The sequence below is a fragment of the Oncorhynchus nerka genome, linkage group LG19 (genome assembly GCF_034236695.1).
Source record: "Oncorhynchus nerka isolate Pitt River linkage group LG19, Oner_Uvic_2.0, whole genome shotgun sequence".
NCBI classification, from domain to species: Eukaryota; Metazoa; Chordata; class Actinopteri; order Salmoniformes; family Salmonidae; genus Oncorhynchus; species Oncorhynchus nerka.
The window spans coordinates 10,698,926-10,715,919 of record NC_088414.1 but is presented as its reverse complement, the minus strand read 5'-3'; the positions used below and the strand labels follow the sequence as shown (position 1 = coordinate 10,715,919).

Sequence of the window (16,994 nt, the reverse complement as noted above, 5' to 3'; positions counted from 1 at the left end):
CGTTATCTTTTAGTGTAGAAGGTAAATAATTCTTAAGTCATTACTTAATGTATTGAGTTAATATAATATATAGCCAAGTTATTACTCATTGTGTAGTTATCCCTTTTTTATTATTATTTTTCTATTATTTCTCGTAAGTAAGCATTTCACTGTTAGTCTACACCTGTTCTTCACAAAGCATGTCACAAATAACATTTGATTGTTTTATTTGATTTGATAACATTTCACTATAAATGTGTGAACATTTTAAAATACTGTACATTGTTTTGTCATACCAGTGGTATACAGGTATTATTTACCATGGCTGTCAGCCAATCAGCATTCAGCGTTCGAACCACCCAATTTATAATACTTGTTTTAGCCCAAAATGTCAGTTTACACACCTTATAATAAAACAAATCTTGGAATAATCAGCACCTTGGTCAGCTCCTCCGCGTAGCTACCTCGCATGCGCACTTTTGCTGTCACGACTGTCTGCTCCAACTCCAATCCAGAGGTAAACATGGCGTTGAAGGTGCTGAAGGGAATGGTCAGCGGAGCTGTTAACGAGCTCTCATCAGCCGTTACCGGCAACAAGACGGCTGCCTCCCGGGAGCAAGTCCTAGCCGTTAAACGCGACTACATCTCCCAGCCGCGCCTGAGTGAGTTATTAGCTGTCGTGCCCGGTAAACCGGAGAATAACGCAGGAACGGAGGGGCTAGACAGACAGCCCGATAGGAGATAACGTTGCGCATTCTGCGGCAAGTGATGATGACTAGTAGTAGTATTTAGGGGAATCGATTGCTATTGAAACGCATTTGTATCATATGTTGCTGGGAAATATACGTTTCTCATATCCTAATGAATGAAAATAAATCGAATTTCACCATCACCCCCTCAAAATGTTTTGCAGCAGTTGCGTGACTTGCAGCTTCTTACTACAACGGGTGTGAGCAGTGTGTGAGTAACTCTGCTCTGTGTTTATAGCCTATAAGACAGTGTCTGGAGTCAACGGGCCTCTCGTGATTCTGGACCAGGTGAAGGTGAGCGATCACAGATTAGTACATCTTCAGATCAACATATTGTATTAAAACACTGCCAGGCTCTGACCAGCGTGTCATTCAGTTTCCCAGGTGACCCTGTGTGTGTGTTTGTGAGACAGTTCCCCAGGTATGCAGAGATCGTCCACCTGACCCTGCCAGATGGAACCAAGAGGAGTGGCCAGGTGTTGGAGGTTACAGGGTCTAAAGCCGTGGTGCAGGTCAGTGTGTCTGTGTGTGACTTGCCCATCATGTCTCAAAATCCTACAACTCAGAGCCCTGTGTTAACTGTCCCTTTGCGTGTGTGTGTGCGAGTGCATGTGTGTGTGCGTGTGCGTGTGTGTACATGTTTGTGGGTGTGTGTAGGTTTTTGAGGGGACATCAGGTATTGATGCTAAGAAGACCAGCTGTGAGTTTACAGGAGACATCCTACGCACCCCTGTCTCTGAAGATATGCTGGGTACGGCACTTAGGGACTGTATGTTATTCATAATGAGGGATACCTGGAGAAAATCTGACCTCTGAAGTGAGGTCAGATATTCCCCTATACCCAAAATATAGATAAAAACAAAGTGGATAGCAGAGAACATGCCTATCATTTACCCTCACACCTAGAACAGACAGACCAGACCCTTTGATATGCCGTTTTAGAAACTGTTCTTCATTTTGTATTACATGGCAACGTAGCCAGAAGGACAAGGGTAAGGGGTGAAGAGATCTCCATTATTATAAAAGCACCGAATGAACCTACCATCTTATTTGCGGTCCGAGAAAGAAATATCCATTTAAAAACGCATTTGATACAATTCTGTCATTTTACATGACTGCAGAATCTGTTTTTAATACCACATCAGAGCATGACAACGAATAACGCTGCAGCAACAGAGACGTTTTTTAAATTTTTATATACAGTGGGACAAAAAAGTATTTAGACAGCCATCAATTGTGCAAGTTCTCCCACTTAAAAAGATGAGAGGCCTGTAATTTTCATCATAGGTACACTTAAACTATGACAGACAAAATGAGAGGCTCCTCTGTCCTCCACTCGTTACCTGCATTAATGGCACCTGTTTGAACTTGTTATCAGTATAAAAGGCACCTGTCCACAACCTCAAACAGTCACACTCCAAACTCCACTATGGCCAATAACCAAAGAGCTGTCAAAGGACACCAGAAACAAAACTGTAGACCTGCACCAGGCTGGGAAGACTGAATCTGCAATAGGTAAGCAGCTTGGTTTGAAGAAATCAACTGTGGGAGCAATTATTAGGAAATGGAAGACATACAAGACCACTGATAATCTCCCTCGATCTGGGGCTCCACGCAAGATCTCACCCCATGGGGTCAAAATGATCACAAGAACGGTGAGCAAAAATCCCAGAAGTGTACCTATGATGAAAATGACAGGCCTCTCTCATCTTTTTAAGTGGGAGAACTTGCACAATTGGTGGCTGACTAAATACTTTTTTGCCCTACTGTAGGCTATTGTTAAAAAAAGAGGGTAGTCTAAGTTTGGAACAGTGGTACAGTTGTCGATCAACTGTAAAAATTGAGCGCAACAGAACCAATGACAACTGAAGTATCTGATCATCATCAAAACATTTGAGAAAAAGCCATTTGTTTATTAAAACAGCAGCCGCATATCATCAGGTATGCGCTTGTAACATTCTGTCATTTGGAAACCTGTCATTTTTCTAATTTATTATATTTTATTCCATGATATTGTTGTTACAAAATAGATTTGTGTTGACTGTGAAATATAAGAGCATTTGCTAGTCTAAATGAACATGCGTAGGTCACTGCATGATCCTCAAACCAAAGACTGGCCAAACTCATATTTCTTCAAGTGAATTCAAAAGGCACTGTAGAATGATTGTATAGCATAATAAGACTATTTTGTCTAATTACTATCTAATTCTAAGTAATTAGTTAACATTTTATACAGCCTAAATGTCAAAATCATAGGCATGTTGTTGATGTGTTGTTGAAATGCTGAGCGCTCCTGCCAGCCTGTTGTGTGTAACAAATGCTTCACAATATATATTTTTTAAAATGGCATTGCGTACTAAAGCTTAGTTATAGATCGCTTTATATAAAATCTTAAGAGGTAAGCCTATGCTTTTAGCCTTTTTCTTTAACAAAGGCCCCAATACCCTCACATACCCCCTCAATTCTAGCCCTGATTTTAACTTAGCACACCAAGCCATTCAAGTTGCAACATTTACTAACACTAGCTAGGTTTCCTTGTAAAGTGTTGGTCCCATGTTTCATGAGCTGAAATAGAAGATCCCAGAAATGTTCCATATTTTTCTCTCATATTTGGTGCACAAATTTGTTTACATCCTTGTTAGCGAGCCTTTCTCCTTTGCCAATATAATCCGTAGCATATCAAGATGCCGATTAGCAGAATGATCATTACACAGGTGCACCTTGTGCTGGGGACAATAAAATGCCACTCTAAAATGTGCAGTTTTGTCACACAACACAATGCCACAGATGTCTCAAGTTTTGAGGGAGCGTGCAATTGACACGCTGACTGCAGGAATGTCCACCAGAGCTGTTGCCAGAGAATGTGATGTTAATTTCTATACCATACACGTCGTTTTAGAGAATTTGGCAGTACGTCCAACTGGCCTTAAAACCACAGATCACGTGTAACCACTCACCTGTGGGTCGTCTGAGACCAGCCACCCGGACAGCTGATGAAACTGTGGGTTTGCACATACGAAGAATTTCTGCACAAACTGTCACAAACCGTCTCAGGGAAGCTCATCTGTGTGCTCGTGGTCCTCACCAGGTTCTTGATCTGACTGCAGTTTGGCATCATAACCGAATTCAGTGGGCAAAGGATCACCTTCTATGGCCATTGGCTCGCTGGAGAAGTGTGCTCTTCACAGATTAATCCCAGTTTCAACTGTACCGTGCAGATGGCAGCGTGTATGGAGTTGTGTGGGCGAGTGGTTTTCTGATGTCAACGTTGTGAACAGAGTGCCCCGTTGTGGTGGTGGTGGGGTTATGGTATGGGTAGGCATAAGCTACACACAACGAAAGACAACTGCATTTTATCGATGGCAATTTGAACGCAAAGAGATTCCGTGATGAGATCCTGAAGTCCATTGTTGTGCCATTCATCCGCCGCCATCACCTCATGTTTCAGCATGATAAGGCATGGCCCCATGGCGCAAGGATCTATACACAATTCCTGGAAGCTGAAAATGTCCCAGTTCTTCCTTGGGCTGCATACTCACCAGACATGTCACCCATTGAGCATGATTGGGATGCTTTGGATCGACGTGCACGACAGCGTGTTCCAGTTCTCACCAATATCCAGCAACTTTGCACAGCTATTTTAAGAGGAGAGGAACAACATTCCACAGGCCACAGTCAACAGCCTGATCAACTCTATGTGAAGGGGATTTGTTGCGCTGCATGAGTCAAATGGTGTCCCCCAGATACTGACTGGTTTTCTGATCCACGCCCCAACCTTTTTTTAAGGTATCTGTGACCAACAGATGCATTTCTGTATTCCTGGCCATCCCAGTGCTTCTCCCAGCATGCTCTTCGTATAGCCTTAGCCTACGGTATAGGCTATGGATCATTTGACTGAGACCACACTAGGCACACTTACCATTGCACGCCCAGCAGAGAATCACCTATGAGGGGCAGCATCGGACACACATCGAGTTATAATAAGCAACTCATTCTCAAACACTGAGCAATACGACATTTAATCGATTACAAATGACATGACCCTCCCCTGTACTAAATAAAAAAATACTAAGCACTCTTGACTGAAATTGCAAAAAAAAAGCATGACTCTCCCCTATTTTCCTCCGGGTAACAATTGTGTAATTTCGACCTCTCCCTCACTGTAAATGTTTTGTTGTTGTATACACACGCACAGTAACACACGTTAAGAACAGTCCATCTGAACCTGTGTGTGTCGGTGTGCGTGCCTGTGCGTGTGTATGGGCATTTCTGTTTGCAGGTCGCGTGTTTAATGGATCAGGCAAGCCCATCGACAAAGGCCCCACGGTGATGGCAGAAGACTACCTGGACATCATGGGTACACGTCTAGAGTTATAGATTGAGAGATGAATATAACGATAGAGAGTATTGTTTCTTTTTTGAGGAGATAATAACGTGTGTGTGTGTGTGTGTGTGTGTGTGTGTGTGTGTGTGTGTGTGCGTGCGTGCTCGTGTGTCCAGGCCAGCCTATCAACCCTCAGTGTCGTATCTACCCGGAGGAGATGATCCAGACAGGGATCTCTGCTATAGACGGCATGAACAGCATCGCTAGGGGGCAGAAAATACCCATCTTCTCTGCTGCAGGACTGCCACACAACGAGGTACGCACACACTCCCTACCTCCGTTAACCCCCATCCTCAGCATTAAGAGCTGTGTGAATGGCCTGGCAATTTGTGTGAAGGTATTGAAGTAGCACATCCATAGGGTCTAGTGCTGATTAAACCCACTAATTAAATTGATTCATTAATTTGTATCATTTTCTTTTAATTAGTTCAGTTTGATTAAATGGGAAATGAGCTTTGAGGCTCTCCTCCAAGGAAGGAAACAGTTGTTTTTTTCATATCCTGCAGCGTGTTTCTATCTTTTGCCCCATCTCTTGTCCTTTTTCTCCCCCCCCCCCCCCCCCCTCTCTCTCTCTCTCTCTCTCTCTTTGTAGATAGCGGCTCAGATCTGTCGTCAGGCAGGCCTGGTGAGGAAGTCTAAAGATGTGATGGACTACAGTGATGACAACTTCGCTATCGTCTTCGCTGCAATGGGGTGAGACACACGCACATGACCCCTTAAATGGCCAAAAGCTGAGGGATAGGCCTGGAGAAATGTATCCCCTCTCAAATTCATAGACAGAGGAATGGATGCAAGGACTGACCATCCATGATGTCACATGTATAGTTTAAAGCATGTTTTGAGGCTGTTCAGTGTTTGTCTAGATTTACAATGTTTACAAACATTGGAGTCAAACAAGCTTATATTTGTTGTTCTGACCGGATGTGACAGTTGAACTAAGCTCATGAGGCATTTATAAGTTATATTCTTCTAGAAACAAAGGATACATATTATACATTTCTAAGTTGAAAAAATATGTATGTAACAACTGCAGATTGACTCTTTAAAACAGTGGTTCCTAAAGTAGGGGTTGCGACCCCGGGAGAATTTCCAACCCTGCCCCAAAAATGTTTTTATTAATATACGGTACCACCTTCTCATTCAAGGGTTTTCCTTTATTTTTACTATTAATAGTGAAGACATCAAAACTATGAAATAACGCACATGGAATCATGTAGTAATCCCAAAAAGTGTTTTATATTTGACCAAATAAGGCTATCTTCTGTATACCACCCCTACCTTGTCACAGCACAACTGATTGGCTCAAACACATTAAGAAGGAAAAAACTTCCACAAATTGACTTTGAACAATGTAGGCCTGTTAATTGAAATGCATTCCAGGTGACTACCTCATGAAGCTGGTTGAGAGAATGCCAAGTGTGTGTGAAGCTGTCATAAAGGCAAAGGGTGGCTACTTTGAAGAATCTCAAATATACAATGTTTTGATTTGTTTAACACTTTTTTTGTTACAACATGTTTCCATGTGTGTTATTTCATAGTTTTGATGTCTTCACTATTATTCTACAATGTAGAACAGTTTGCAAGTCAATGTAGAAAATAGTTAAATAAAGAAAAAACCCTTGAATGAGTAGGTGTTTCCAAACTGTTGACTGGGACTGTATATATCGTCTTTATCTCAAAATCATTGTAATGTGGTTGACCTTAAAAATCTAAATGAAAGTTAGATGCTGTGACAATCTCCCTGTGGAGATTGGGCCTGAGTGATCAGGTTACTGTAAACTTGGTATTGTTTGACTGGACAATGGTGGTTGGTTTTACACATCTTCAGATGTTATAAATGAAATGAAGCCCTGTTGTTCTCTCTCTCATCCTGTATCCTGTCCATTTGAAGGTTATATGATCAATTCAACATTTCTAGGACTCTGGTCTAGTAGGCATCTCTTTGTTCACGCTTTGTCTTATATGTTAACTGAGGATCTATACCCTCAGAATTATGCTTTGTTAATGTAAGTATTGCCTTGCAACTTAAGTTGCGAATTGTGAATCAATTTGTTTCGCAAGTAATGAAATTACACTTGCTTTGATATTCACTTCTCATAATGTTTATTCTAATTTTAAAGGGTGAGATTTTACGAGTGAGGCACACTATATATAGAAGTATGTGGACACCCCTTCAAATGAGTGGATTCAGCTATTTCAGCCACACCCGTTGCTAACAGGTGTATAAAATCGACCACACAGCCATGCAATCTCCATAGACAAACATTGGCAGCTCAGTGACTTTCAACGTGGCACCGTCATAGGATGACACCTTTCTAACAAGTCAGTTCGTATAATTTCTGCTCTGCTAGAGCTTCCCCGGTCAACTGTAAGTGCTGTTATTGTGAAGTGGAAACGTCTAGGAGCAAAAATGGCTCAGCCGCGAAGTGGTAGGCCACACAAGCTCACAGAATGGGGACGCCAAGTGCTGGAGCACGTAGTGCGTAAAAAATCTCTGTCCTCGGATTGCAACATTCACTACCGAGTTCCAAACTGCCTCTGAAAGCAACGTCAGTACATGAACTGTTTGTCGGGAGCTTCATGAAATGGGTTTCCATGGCCGAGCAGGCGCACACAAGCCTAAGATCACCATCCGCAATGCCAAGCTTCGGCTGAGTGGTGTAAAGTTCACCGCCATTGGACTCTGGAGCAGTGAAAACCCGTTCTCTGGAGTGATGAATCACGATTCACCATTTGGCAGTTGGACAGACTTTTCTGGGTTTGGCGGATGCCAGGAGAACGCTACCTGCCCAAATGCATAGTGCAACTGTAAAGTTTGGTGGAGGAGGAATAATGGTTTTCATGGTTCGGGCTCGGCCCCTTAGTTCCAGTGAAGGGAAATCTTAACGCTACAGCATACAATGACATTTTAGACAATTCTGTGCTTCCATCTTTGTGGCAACAGTTTGGGGAAGGCACTTTCCTGTTTCAGCAGGACAATGCCCCCGTGCACAAACCGTGATCCATGCAGAAATTGTTTGTCGAGATTGGTGTGGAAGAACTTGACTGACCTGCACAGAGCCCTGACTGCGAGCCAGGCCTAATTGTCCAACATTGGTGTCCGACTTCACTAATACTCTTGTGGCTGAATGGAAGCATGTCCCAGCAGCAATGTTCCAACATCTAGTTGAAAGCCTTCCCAGAATAGTGGAGGCTGTTATAGCAGCAAAGGGGGGAGCAAGCAACTCCATATTAATGCCCATGATTTTGGAATGAGATGTTCGACAAGCTGGTGTCCTTTTGTTGATGTAGTGTATACATAATATACACATATCAAATATTACCCCACTACAGGGGGACCGCTTTGTTATTATTTCAATTAAGGATTCCAGCTTTAAACTTTGACCTCTAACCCTTGACCCCAGGTCAACATGGAGACAGCTCGGTTCTTCAAGTCAGACTTTGAGGAGAATGGTTCCATGGACAACGTCTGTCTGTTCCTCAACCTGGCCAACGACCCCACGTAGGTCACTTCTAACCTTTAACCTCTACCCTCATCTCACCTGCTCCTCAACCTGTCCAATTAACCTTCATTGCAGGGTTTTCATTAGCTGGTAATTGCCTGTTTTTGGGCAATATTTTTTGTTGTTGTAGCTGATAAATAGAATCGTTGCCAGACAAATTGACCGGGAGAAAAAACAATCCCATTGAAAACTATTATTTTTTATTAATTGATGGAAATATCAGTTGATGTAAATACAGTTGACTGTCGTGCTTATAGGTTAATTAGCTACATTTAGTGGAATAATTGGGGCGTGTGCATTTTCGTGAGTCGTCATATATCTTATTTATCACACGTCACGGCATATCGAGCTAATTTTGAGGGGAATATCACGAGTCCTCAGCTAGTTGCTGCTGGAGTGAAACGTGCTTTTATAAGCCCAGTCATTGTGCAACAATTGTAAATGTAATTGCGTTTTGATGTCCATGTTTAAAAAGAGCTACAATCTTTTTTTCTCAACTCGTAATTGAAGCGTGCCTCCCATTTGCCATTCAGTGCATAGGCAACAGTAGGCAGGGTATCCAACTAGCTCTCACAGTGTCACTTCAGAATTAGACGTTCATCCGTGTGTCTCAAATTTCGAAGTTGTTGCCCTTTTAAAAAACTGTTTTAAGGTGGTTTAGGCATTATTACTTTTATTTTTTTATTTTTTTTATTTTTCGTGGTATCCAATTGTTTAGTAGCTACTATCTTGTCTCATCGCTACAACCCCCGTACGGGCTCGGGAGAGACGAAGTTTGAAAGTCATGCGTCCTCCGATACACAACCCAACCAAGCCGCACTGCTTCTTAACACAGCGCGCATCCAACCCGGAAGCCAGCCACACCAATGTGTTGGAGGAAACACCGTGCACCTGGCAAACTTGGTTAGCGCGCACTGCGCCCGGCCCGCCACAGGAGTCGCTGGTGCGCGATGAGACAAGGATATCCCTACCGGCCAAACCCTCCCTAACCCGGACGACACTGGGCCTATTGTGCGTCGCCCCACGGATCTCCCGGTCACGGCCGGTTGCGACAGAGCCTGGGCGCGAACCCAGGGTCTCTGGTGGTACAGCTGGCACTGCAGTACAGCACTGTGGGTTTAAAATTTGGGTTAAGCTTAAAACAAAAAAACAAAAATAGCTTTGTTTCGCAGGATTTTGAACTTGCAACATTTGGAATCAGGGGCAGATGTTTACACGCATCCCCATCGCCCGAGCCAAACTGAAACCTACTTGAAGGTAAAAGTGCTCGCTGTTTGCCCCTAAGTCAACAGACATAGATGAACGTCAAATACTGACTTGTGTCATTGGTGACCTGGCTGGGGTATCAGTGTCTCACACTCCACATTGCAATGCGAGGCGGATGCATTTTGAAAACATATACTTAATTGTTTGAAACCTGAACTTTTGTTTATTTCATATGAGGCATGTCTTACCTTGCTTCAAATGATCCGAGGTAAAATCTGACCCGAGAAACGCGGGTTGTTTTATAAAGACTTCCTCATATATCATTGAAACCACAATTTCTTTCGTGTTCTATTGGTTTCCACATCCACTTACTTTTGTAGTCCAGAAGCTCAAAGACACAATCCTAGTCATATTAGCAACCCATCCTCGTTGTTGCATCTTTAAAGTCCCCGTCTTTCCAAGTTTCCAACAGAGATTTTCATCTCTGTCACATACGGAACCTATATTATCAGGTGCAGGTAGCCTAGTGGTTAAGAGCATTGAGCCAGTAACTGGAAGGTCGCTGGTTCGAATCCCCAAGCTGTCCAGGTGAAAAATCTGTTGATGTGCCCTTGACGAAGGTATTTAACACTCATTTCTCCTGTAAGTCGCTCTTGAAATGAGCGTCGGCTAAATGTTTAGATTGGTGTTTTCCTGCTAATTGCATTTTGGGAAATGTTTGAAAATGACGTTTTATTGGCTACTTCATTACAGGAGTTGCATGTTCTGTTAACCTTTATTTAACAAGTCAGTTAAGAAATGACAGTCTACACCGGCCAACGCTGGACCAATTGTGCACGGCCGGTTGTGATACAGCCTGGATTCGAACCAGGGTGCCTGTAGTGACGCCTCTAGCACCGAGATGCAGTGCCTTAGACTGCTGCACCACTGTTAAGATGAACTTCCATAGTGTAAATGTGATTCCTGTCCTTCTGAGCGCTGGGGGTGGACACCCTAATGCATGGGTCGGCAAACAGGCAAAACTCTTTTTTTCGTTCTTTTTTTTTACTGTAGAATTCATTTCGGTAATCTGTTCCTAAGTATTCCCACAAATAAAAAAATATACATATGTCATTGTGTCTCAATGTAATCAATGTTTTTTATTTTCAAATACAATCTATTTTTGGGCCTAGATGTGGTCATTTTGCAGTGTACAAATGATCAGAATTATATTCCGCCCCCGACCATATCTTCCGGAGAAAATCGTCCCGCCGCACAATCTAGTTGCCTACCCCTGCCCTAATGGGTTAGTCACCCTATGCATATGTGTCAGGTAAATTTCTCAAATGGCCAGTAAATTCAAATCTGCCCAGTCATGTTGTCCGGCGCCACATTTTCCTAACGGAAACCATGCTTCATTGGTGACCTCTCACCTCTTGCCTTGAAGATCTTACCCTCTCCCCGTCTCTCTGCAGTATAGAGCGTATCATCACGCCCCGCCTAGCTCTGACATCAGCAGAGTATCTGGCCTACCAGTGTGAGAAGCACGTCCTGGTCATCCTGACTGACATGAGCTCCTACGCAGAGGCGCTACGAGAGGTATAACACACACACACACGCTGAGGTGCTACGAGAGGTGAGACATCACCACAGCAAACATCAACATTATTACACATGAAATCAATGACAACGAGTAAATGTCATCCCCCCACCTCTCAGGTCTCAGCGGCCAGAGAGGAGGTCCCAGGTCGTCGTGGTTTCCCAGGCTACATGTACACTGACCTTGCCACCATCTACGAGAGAGCTGGTCGGGTGGAGGGACGCAACGGCTCTATCACCCAGATCCCTATACTAACTATGCCCAACGATGGTATGTCGATCACCCAGATCCCTATACTAACTATGCCCCCCAACGATGGTATGTTTATCACCCAGATCCCTATACTAACTATGCCCAAAGATGGTATGTTTATCACCCAGATCCCTATACTATCTATGCCCAACGATGGTATGTTTATCACCCAGATCCCTATACTAACTATGCCCCCCAACGATGGTATGTCGATCACCCAGATCCCTATACTAACTATGCCCCCCAACGATGGTATGTTTATCACCCAGATCCCTATACTAACTATGCCCAACGATGGTATGTTTATCACCCAGATCCCTATACTAACTATGCCCCCCAACGATGGTATGTTTATCACCCAGATCCCTATACTAACTATGCCCAACGATGGTATGTCGATCACCCAGATCCCTATACTAACTATGCCCCCCAACGATGGTATGTCGATCACCCAGATCCCTATACTAACTATGCCCAACGATGGTATGTCGATCACCCAGATCCCTATACTAACTATGCCCAACGATGGTATGTCGATCACCCAGATCCCTATACAACTATGCCCAACGATGGTATGTTTATCACCCAGATCCCTATACTAACTATGCCCCCCAACGATGGTATGTTTATCACCCAGATCCCTATACTAACTATGCCCAACGATGGTATGTTTATCACCCAGATCCATATACTAACTATGCCCAACGATGGTATGTTTATCACCCAGATCCCTATACTAACTATGCCCAACGATGGTATGTTTATCACCCAGATCCCTATACTAACTATGCCCAACGATGGTATGTCGATCACCCAGATCCCTATACTAACTATGCCCAACGATGGTATGTCGATCACCCAGATCCCTATACTAACTATGCCCAACGATGGTATGTTTATCACCCAGATCCCTATACTAACTATGCCCAACGATGGTATGTTTATCACCCAGATCCCTATACTAACTATGCCCAACGATGGTATGTTTATCACCCAGATCCCTATACTAACTATGCCCAACGATGGTATGTTTATCACCCAGATCCCTATACTAACTATGCCCAACGATGGTATGTTTATCACCCAGATCCCTATACTAACTATGCCCAACGATGGTATGTTTATCACCCAGATCCCTATACTAACTATGCCCAACGATGGTATGTTTATCACCCAGATCCCTATACTAACTATGCCCCCCAACGATGGTATGTTTATCACACAGATCCCTATACTAACTATGCCCAACGATGGTATGTTTATCACCCAGATCCCTATACTAACTATGCCCAACGATGGTATGTCGATCACACATATCCCTTTACCCAACGATGCTACTGTACACACATGTATTGCTTAACTGACTGCTCAAATATGGACCGTCTTTTACTTTCTTCCGCTCTCTCAAGTGATGTGCTCTCTCTCTCTCTCTCTCTCCGTCTCTCTCTCTCTCTCTCTCTCTCTCTCTCTCTCTCTCTCTCTCTCTCTCTCTCTCTCTCTCTCTCTCTCTCTCTCTCTCAGACATCACTCACCCCATCCCTGATCTGACAGGGTACATCACTGAGGGACAGATCTACGTGGACAGACAACTGCACAACAGACAGGTGACACCACAGAGACACACACAGGAATGTGGCTGTTACCTTCAAAAAGCGCCTCTGGGCATTGGCAGGATTCTAGTGTCTGGCAAATCGATTCTCTCAATTGATGTTGTGATGTTTCCGCCTCTCTCCCTCTTTACCCCTCTCTCTCTCTTTCTCTCTCTAGATCTATCCTCCCATCAATGTTCTGCCATCACTGTCTCGTCTGATGAAGTCAGCCATCGGAGAGGGGATGACACGCAAAGACCACTCTGATGTCTCCAACCAGCTGGTATGCATACACACACATATACACACACACACACACACACGCTGCTCAACAACATTAGACACTTCTGCTGGAAATCATCTGTTATTGTGTGTGTGTGTGTAGTATGCGTGTTATGCTATAGGTAAGGACGTGCAGGCGATGAAGGCTGTGGTAGGAGAGGAGGCTCTGACGCCTGATGATCTTCTCTACCTGGAGTTCCTACAGAAGTTTGAGAAGAACTTCATCGCCCAGGGTACACTGGGGCATAGGCGGGAGGGGACGGGAGGACTGTGTGTGTGCCTGTCTGCCTGCGTGCGTGTTTGAGTGCGTGCGCAAGTGTGTAATCTCTCTCTCTCTCTCTCTCTCTCTCTGTTCCAGGAGCCTATGAGAACAGGACTGTGTTTGAGACACTGGATATCGGCTGGCAGCTGATGAGAATCTTCCCCAAAGAGATGCTGAAGAGAATCCCTCAGAGCACGCTGGCAGAGTTCTACCCCCGCTTGAAGTAATGATGACAAACATAGGGATGCATAGTGACACACACAACTCCAACCCTTCCCTCTTGCTCGGCCTCTTTGTAAATGGTGTTGCTGTTGTAACATTGCCAGTAGCTTCTGTACTGTACGCATTATCATAGGCTAGTACTGATACTGTCACACACAGAGGCAACCCCTTACCCGAACAGATAGACCCGTAGAAGTAGAAGATGCAGATGATGGAGACAGTGGTTTCCAAGCCAGAGAGGTTCTCTCTGACCAGCAGAGCCAAATAGCCTGGTAATAGGGTCTGGGATTTTCCCTGGTCAGATCACATGATCAGGAAAATCTCCTGGCCTTGGCTGTTAGATGTATTGGATGGATAGATGGACGGAAAGGGAGCTGTATGAATAGTGAATGGTCTGTTATAAGTCAGAGGGATGGGGTATTTTTAACAGGATGTGTAGGTGTACTGTAGGTGTACTGTAGGTGTAGACTAGTGAATATGCAGTGATGATGCATGTGTATGAAAGATGGGCTCAAGGCTAACAGCCTATTTCACTCACATATGATTGTTTACGTTTCTAATGGCCTTTTGTTATGACCATATAAGTTGCCTGTGTGTTGCTCCTAGTATCTTTTGCATAGATCAGTGCCGTTTCTGCGCCGAGTTAACCCAAAAGCTCCCTTAGTTCATTGAACTAAAGCCAGAGATACAACACACAAACTGCCTGCTGTTATTATTACCTGTTCACTGAGTGCACGAACATTAGGAACGTCTTCCTAATATTGAGTTTGCAACCCCTTTTGCTGTCAGAACAGCCTCAGTTCGTCAGGGCGTGGACGACAAGGTGTCGAAAGCGTTCCACAGGGAACGCTGGCCCATGTTGACTCCAATGCTTCCCACAGTTGTGTCAAGTTGTCTAGATGTCCTTTGGGTGGCGGACCATTCTTGATACACACGAGAAACTGTTGAGCATGAAAAACCCAGCAGCGTTGCAGTTCTTTAAACACTCAGACCGGTGCTCCTGGTACCCCGTTCAAAGGCACTTCAATCTTGTGTCTTGCCCATTCACTCTCTGGATGTCAATTGTCTCAAGACTTAAAAATCATCATTTTTTAAAACCTGAATCTTCCCCTAAATCAACAATTATTGAAGTGGATTTAACAAGTGTCATCAATAAGGGATCATAGCTTTCACCCGGATTCACCTGGTCAGTCTGTGTCATGGAAAGAAGCAGGTGTTCCTAATGTTTTGTACGCTCAGTGTATATGTGTCGTCTATATATTTCTCTCTCTATTTCTCTATTGTAGCTGCTCCGTCGACACGCACGCTGTGGTTTAGTGATGACAATGTTGTTATTTACGGTGAAGACTGCTAGAGTAGACAGATGTACTGTACTTATGTATGTGTTCCTCCTATATCTTTTGGTAAATGTTCTGTTTCGGGATTTATGGTTATTGTTGTTTTGGTCGAAATGAAGGCATGACTGCTCAGCTTTCTGGGGTGTGTCTGTGCAATAAAGGAATACACGCTGCTCCCGCTCTCTTCTGTGGTTCCTAGCTCTTTAAGGACGCTGCCACACAGACTTTTGGCATCCGGAAATTACGGATTGAGCCAATGGTTTTTCGGTGGATGTCATCCGTTGATGGATGATGGACAACGGAGATGATTGTCCGACAGAAAACGAAATAATTGTCCGTACTTTATTTTATGAAACTCTTCCGGAAAGAGTTGAACTTTTGACGGACAAAAAAACAGACAGTGATGAATGCGTCATGCAATTTTGCACATCTTCATGCGTCTCTTTGTGGCCGTGGCCTTGCACATGCAGTGCACACACGTGCAGTGCGCACACACACACAGTTGCCGAGACAGTCCTCTGTGATAGCAGATGCAGTACAGTAAAAGGCCACAGGGTGGTGCTGTTGAGCTGTGTACTAATGTACGTAATAAACTGTTCCCCTCTCTTCAATCAGTGAACCTACCGTAGACCTACACCTAATAGGTAGATTGTAATTAATGACAGTTGCTCTCTACTGAACACATGCTGAGAAACAAGCTGGTTTGTTCCTCAGTCCCACTGAGTACAGACAGGATTTAAGGTTAGTGTTTAGGAAGGGAGCGAGGAGAGAAGGGGGAGCGAGAGAGGAGAGGAGATATGTGTGCATGACATGCCCTGTAGGCAGAGGGCTGTGTGTTCAACTGTGTCCTCATGCACACAGACAGTTTGTTCTCTCTCGACTCTCTTCTGGCCTTCAAACAGATAATGAACCTAATCTCTCCCTCGCTCTCTCTCTTCTCCCTCCTATGCCAGACTCACACCTTCGCTAAACACCTCTCTGTGGGGCGGAAATGGGCTGTATTTTCCCTGGTGAGGACAGGTGTGAATTTTCTTGTGTCTTTGTGTGTGCATGTGTGCGTGTGTAGGGGGACAGTCGAGTCCTACAGGGAGCTGAATCACTGGATGTAAATCAGCCATACAAGCCGAGCAGAAGAAACACACACACACACAGCTTGGTACAAGGGAAGGTCTTTGCGTGGGGTGGCATTTTTAGAGGGCATGTGTGTTTATCATTCCTCAAAGCCTCAGTCTGTCTGCCATGATGACACACACTGTCACATCTCATAGATCGCACACACACACACCTGTGTGTGTGAGCAGTTTTATTATGCTGAGTGTCACATGCTGTGAGCTTCTCCGTTCTGTCACCTGTATCTTTCTATTAATCAGACGTTTGTGTGTGGTGTGTGTGTGTGTGTGTATCAATACGTGTTTTTGCAGGGTAAACAAACATATGGTTTCTCTTCTCCACACGCATTGGAATTATTCATGAGCTGTCTGTATGCGATCACAGTCAGATAACACACATAATTGAAGTAATGACGATAGCATAAGGACGTGTGCTGAAGGACACACACGCACACACACACCCACACACACATAAACACCACTAAAATGGCCTGTATCCAGGCAACTGTGAGAGAGCAGTAGAGTGTGAATGGTAATAGTC

General features: G+C 44.1%; 1 protein-coding gene across 1 annotated transcript; it reads left to right on the top strand.

Moving 5' to 3' along the window:
• The first annotated feature begins 458 nt into the window (after window positions 1–458).
• Window positions 459–15,517, top strand: LOC115101017 (V-type proton ATPase subunit B, brain isoform). The gene is made up of 14 exons (XM_065004705.1): window positions 459–641; window positions 967–1,022; window positions 1,142–1,240; window positions 1,386–1,479; window positions 5,008–5,085; window positions 5,229–5,368; window positions 5,705–5,806; window positions 8,517–8,614; window positions 11,276–11,399; window positions 11,520–11,670; window positions 13,174–13,256; window positions 13,420–13,524; window positions 13,627–13,756; window positions 13,882–15,517. Exons 1-14 carry the CDS (start codon window positions 503–505, stop codon window positions 14,010–14,012), a joined length of 1,530 nt encoding a protein of 509 aa, XP_064860777.1. The 5' UTR covers window positions 459–502; the 3' UTR covers window positions 14,013–15,517.
• The last annotated feature ends 1,477 nt before the right edge of the window (window positions 15,518–16,994 follow it).

Coding starts and splice junctions, on each gene's coding strand:
- LOC115101017 (XM_065004705.1), top strand. CDS start 503: ATGGCGTTGAAGGTGCTGAAGGGAATGGTCAGCGGAGCTGTTAACGAG. Junction 1,241..1,385: donor GGTCTAAAGCCGTGGTGCAG/GTCAGTGTGTCT, acceptor GGGTGTGTGTAG/GTTTTTGAGGGGACATCAGG. Junction 1,480..5,007: donor TGTCTCTGAAGATATGCTGG/GTACGGCACTTA, acceptor TTCTGTTTGCAG/GTCGCGTGTTTAATGGATCA.